Source organism: Pinus tabuliformis, chromosome 7 (genome assembly GCF_031772625.1).
Source record: "Pinus tabuliformis cultivar Carrire ecotype Pingquan chromosome 7, CPIR1, whole genome shotgun sequence".
NCBI classification, from domain to species: domain Eukaryota; kingdom Viridiplantae; phylum Streptophyta; class Pinopsida; order Pinales; family Pinaceae; genus Pinus; species Pinus tabuliformis.
This window is the reverse complement of record NC_142293.1, coordinates 876,275,323-876,280,700: the sequence shown is the minus strand read 5'-3', so window position 1 is coordinate 876,280,700 and position 5,378 is coordinate 876,275,323. Positions and strand designations below refer to the sequence as shown.

Below are 5,378 nucleotides of genomic sequence, written 5' to 3'. Positions count from 1 at the left end.
TGATCTCTATTTAAAGAGTCATGGCAATCCTTAATCATGATTTGATATTTGATAGTAATCAAGTCTCCGTGTGGTCCAATCGCAGAACACAACGCACAGCCTATCATCGCCCCTTTAATTGTAATAACAACAACCGTACATGCCATTTCTTCATACTCCATCTCGATCTGCACACACACGCATGCGATAACATCATTATTAGCATGCAGAAGATCAATAACAAGAATGATTCGCTCAGCTGCCTGCTCATAATGCTTTCAATCACATCCCTTCTTCTATATGTATGTAGCAGTACCACTAATCATTTCAAAGAAACACGCACGCGTATAATCCGCATCTTGGACCGCAACTTTGCCACGTTCGTTTGAAATTTTATTCAATTCACTGTCGTTGTAAGCAATATATACAACGAAGGCCAGACCTGGAAATTTTTCTGTATCAGTCGATCAGTAGTATTACTGCAGAACCTCATTGTGGGTATTACTGTACTTCTGCTAATGGGAGAAAGCAAACCCCATGTAGTGCTTGTTCCAAGTAGTATGCAAGGCCATTTAATTCCGTTTCTGGAATTGGCCAACCGTCTCGCCTCACTAGGCCTCGCCGTTTCGTATATTGCGCTTCCAGTGCACGCCCAACACCTCCAGGCTGAGGTACAGAGTTCGAATCTGGACATCCAGTTCGTAACACTGACACCCGCTCCCAGCGAGGAGCCGTCCCCAGGAACCGAAGGTTCAGGAAATGTTCTCTGCCATGTCACCGCCATGAAGAAGATAGACGGGCCCTTCGAAGAATGGCTGTACCAACAGATGAATAACAATGCCGACGCTCGCCGTGGCTCTCCGGCTTGCATCATCAGTGACGTATTTAGTTCAAAATGGGTTCACAACTCCGCTGCCAAGTTCGGGATCTCAAGCGTTGCTTTCTACACTACCGAGGCATTCGTCGTGTCTGTGCTCCACGCCTTCGCCACCAGCACGCCGCAGGACGTCATCCTGGAAGGTGACGACGAGATTTTTCAACCACACGGACTGAGCTTCCCCATCCAGCTGCGCATGTCAGACCTTCCCCCGTCTATGCGAGATCCCAAGGGGTCGCTCGCCTGGGTTAGGGAGATTAACCGCACCAGAGACAAGCACCGGATCATACACATTAATACGTTTTATGGCATCGATTCCTTGGGGATCGATCACCTGAAGAGTTTGACTGGGGCACCCGTGTTGAACATAGGTCCGCTACTCCCGCCCGCCGTTTTCGACAAGCAAGGAGTCGATCGTGGAAAGATGAATATCCTCCGAGGCAAGCCGGCGGATATCGACGATGTAGAGTGCTTGCGGTGGCTGGATTCCCAACGACCGGAGTCCGTAGTGTTCGTGAGTTTTGGGAGCATGTTCATTCCCAGCAACGAACAAATCTTTGCGTTGTTGGCAGGCTTGCAAGCTAGCGGGCACGCTTTCATCTGGGCCATCGGACGACGTACGGAGCTCAAGCCTGAAGCACCCGATCCAGTGCCTGAGGGAGAGATAGGGAAGGGGCGAATTATACGGGGTTGGGCACCTCAGCTCCTTATTCTATCGCATCCTTCCATCGGTGCATTCCTCACTCACTGCGGGTGGAACTCTACGCTGGAGAGCATAAGCATGGGAGTACCCATGATCACTTGGCCCATCCAGCAAGAGCAGTCACTTAACTCGAAGTTCGTAGTAGAAAAACTGAATATAGCCACGAGACTATGCGTCGGTGAGACTAGTAAGCCGGATGAAGAGAACGTGATAAGAGCAGTGAAGATGATTTTGGCGGAGCAGGAAGGGAAGAATATGAGAATGAGAGCTCAGGAACTGAGAAAGCTGGCCAAAAGCGATGTGGATAAAGACGGAAGCGGACCTTCTTACAACAACCTTTTTACTTTTGTTGAACGTATCAAACCTCCAAGACCTCCCCCACCTCCAGGATCTCCCTCAAGTAAAAGACCTCCCTCACCTCCAGGATCTCCCCCAAGTAAAAGGGTAAAAGTGTAACCGTGATGATCTTTCGCATTTCATGATGAAATTTGCATATTATATAGCGGCATCTATTAGTTTACAGAACTCATTCACATTTATAGAGTAGTGGCATGAAAGTTGGGTAGTAGATTCCAGTGGAGTATCATGAGATCCAAACTTTCATTTAGTTTTTTAAGTTGGAGGAAGATAGGTATATGTTAATTCCATCCAAATTTTCATTTAGTTTTTTTAAGTTGGAGGAAGATAGGTATATCTTAATCCCAACGGGGATAGAATTAAATCGAAACTCTATGTTACAGAAATTTTCTCTTCCCTTGCACGCTATTATATTCAGATCTATGCTCTCACCTGCCGTATTAATCGAGTGAGCTATTGAGATTCAGATCTATGTTCTCAAGTTTGTTGTGAAAATTCAAAATCAATGAAACCTATTGAGATTCAGGTATATGATCTAATAATATGTCGTATGGAATTTTGGGTTGTTAATTACAAGTGTTTTCCATAACTGTTAAAGATAATAGGAATTCTTTCAAAAAATCTAGTATTAATCACATGGGTTAGAAACTGAACCGAATATGTGTTAGAAACTGAATATAAAGAATTATTTTAAAGACAATTTTGTTTATTTAGTTGGAAAAAATATTATAAATGTGTTAAATTAAATTTGATTTTTATTTATATCATTACATTTTTATTATTTAGGATTGTTTTTTTATTATATATATTTTTAAATGTATATATGTTTATTTAAATATATATATATATTTTTATAATTAATAATAATTTAAAATAAAATTATAATTTTATTAATATAAAATATATTAGGAAATAATTATCTTAATGTGTTTGAGTATTTATTATCACTATTCTAATAATAAGTTTTTATAATAGAAATCTAAGATAAAAACTAATCAATTTTACTATTTAATATAAAGAAGTGTTACATATTTGTAAATGGATATGATATATTCATTTTCTTTTTTAACTATATAGACTACATTATTGTTAGAGTTCTAATAAATATTGAAACTTGTAAGTTACATAGGGATTTTATTAGTTGCATTGCCCATCTTAACCTTATCTAGTTTTGTTGCCTATTGAGTTATTCGTCTTATCTTCTACCTATCCCTAGAAGCCTCTATTGTTCCTATAAATTAGGTTCATGTATAGCTCATTTTCTCAAGTAATCAAGTGTGTTTTCTTTATTCATCTTGTGATCTCTTGGTAAAGAGATTGTTTAGCTTCTCACTCTGAGCCTTGGATATTTTGCTACTCTTTCAATTATAATTATATCAAATAAAATTGAATATCATATACTCATATTTATTTATGACCATCACACAAAATTAGATATCATATATGTTCGAAAGGTGGAGGAGACAAAGAACAAATAATTCACACATAGAACACAAGTTGTTGCTCTTCTATTGATAGCACAAAACATGAATCTCACAATGAACCCGGTGAAGGGTATTTAACCTTTTCCAACTAGCGACTTGCCTAAAATATCTTGACATGCACACACACTTAACTCAGTTAACTCACACTCTAAATATGGACTGCACTTAACTCTTCAATCATCACTCGACTTGACTCAACGCTCAACACTCAACACTCAACACTCAGTTAACTAACTCTCTATGTTTAGCTAACTCCAAATGCGGGAGTAATTACAATTTTTAACACTCCCCTTTACTTACGACAGTATGACTCAACATGACTCAACTATGCCTGCTAAGCATACAATAGAAATTGACTCAATTATCACTCAAACATCCCTGTTGGTCTATGTCTCAGCTAGGCTTACAATGACTCAAGAATTTTACAATTTTCCATTTTCTTTTTCTCTTCTTCCAAATTTTATATTCTCAAAATTTCTTCATTCTCTGTTGCGCTTTCTTCTTGTAGGCTCCATAATCCTTTACTTGCTACTGCTGCTATTTTTCTTTGACTTTTCTTGAATTTGTGCTGAAACACAATCTAATCTTTTCTACTACACCTTCCTCTTCAAATATTTGTTCAACCATGAACTGCTACCAAAACGTTGCATCTTCAAACCATCTTCTTTGCTTTTCTTCTTGTGCTTTATATTCATGAGTTTGACTCGCTTCAATTTGTCCTATTGGTTTCTGAATCCATTCTTCAATGAGTTTCAAATCTACATGAAACTTATTAACAACCTTGCTTTCAACTTCTTTTCCCATGCTATTGTGAACACCTGCATATTCAAAAACAATGTTAAAAACATCTTTAATATGACTCTCTTCAATGAGAGCTTCCTTCTCTACATTTGCCTTCTTTTCAACTAAATGGAGGTTTTCTTCCACTATTATGCTATTAGTGGATATTCTCATCAAAAAATCTTCCTAGATCCCATACTTTGTTCTATAACTGTTTAGATGCCTTGTATCTTTGTTGTTGTTGTATGTCTACTGTCTTCTTCTTCTTGTCAAGCAGGTTCAAGTTCTGATTGATCTTGCTTCATGCTATTACCATTTTCCTCCATTTGGACTGTTGCATCATCAGCTGCCACATTTCTTCAATTTCTATGCCCAGCATATCTTTGGGCTGGTCCATATTCTTCTTTGTATTTCTGTCTCTTTCTCTTTGTTTCAAGTTACTGTTGTTGTCTTCTATGCTGACTTTTTCTTTTCTTGCTCCAACTTTTGATTTTCTCGCTTTACTGACTGCCTCCCTATCATCTTTACCCTCTTTCATGATTGAATCATGACTGTTCAACACTTTCTCCAACAAATTAATTTCTCCATTCCATGGATTGAGTTCTTCCATAGAATTTTCTTCTTTCACTTTTATTTGGTTGTTCAATTGTGCCAAATCTCCTCCAGCATTTGTAACAAAACCTGCACACATAAAACACTTGTTAAAATAAAAAACATAAGGTTGTTGTGCCTTATCTTCCTTTGGCAATAATTTAGTTTGCTGCTATGTTTTCTCCTTCTCCTTTGTCAGCACATCAGTATGCTGATTCGAATTCTCAGTAGAATTCATGAGACTGTCAATTAATTTCTCTTCCACACCATCTGTTCTAATGATGTCTTCCTGCTTCAGTTCATAGTAGTGAATTTCTCCTTCCTTAACCTGTTGTTGGTTATCTTCACTTTGAAATTGTTTGATTCGTACTGCCTCTTTACCATCTTCAAACAACCTCTGCTCAATCTCTTTGATCACATAATCATACTCATTCATGGTTTTTAATGAACCTGCAAAAAAATTATTACATCTTCTTGTCTCCATGGCTACATGAGACACATCTTCTTCTTCAGAAACTATAACTGCAGCTTCTGTTCTACCATCAAGTTCTCTCATAAGTTTCTCCAACAGTTTAATTTCCTCTTCACATATGATGTAGGGGTCCCC

The 5,378-nt window shown here is 38.2% G+C and overlaps 1 protein-coding gene across 1 annotated transcript; it reads left to right on the top strand.

Annotated features, from left to right (window-relative positions):
* The first annotated feature begins 497 nt into the window (after positions 1–497).
* Positions 498–2,015, top strand: LOC149250410 (scopoletin glucosyltransferase-like). Its single transcript, XM_089453640.1, has one exon. It carries the CDS (start codon positions 498–500, stop codon positions 2,013–2,015), a length of 1,518 nt encoding a protein of 505 aa, XP_089309766.1.
* The last annotated feature ends 3,363 nt before the right edge of the window (positions 2,016–5,378 follow it).

Excerpts from the sequence above, each read along its gene's own strand:
- LOC149250410 (XM_089453640.1), top strand. The coding sequence starts at position 498 with ATGGGAGAAAGCAAACCCCATGTAGTGCTTGTTCCAAGTAGTATGCAA.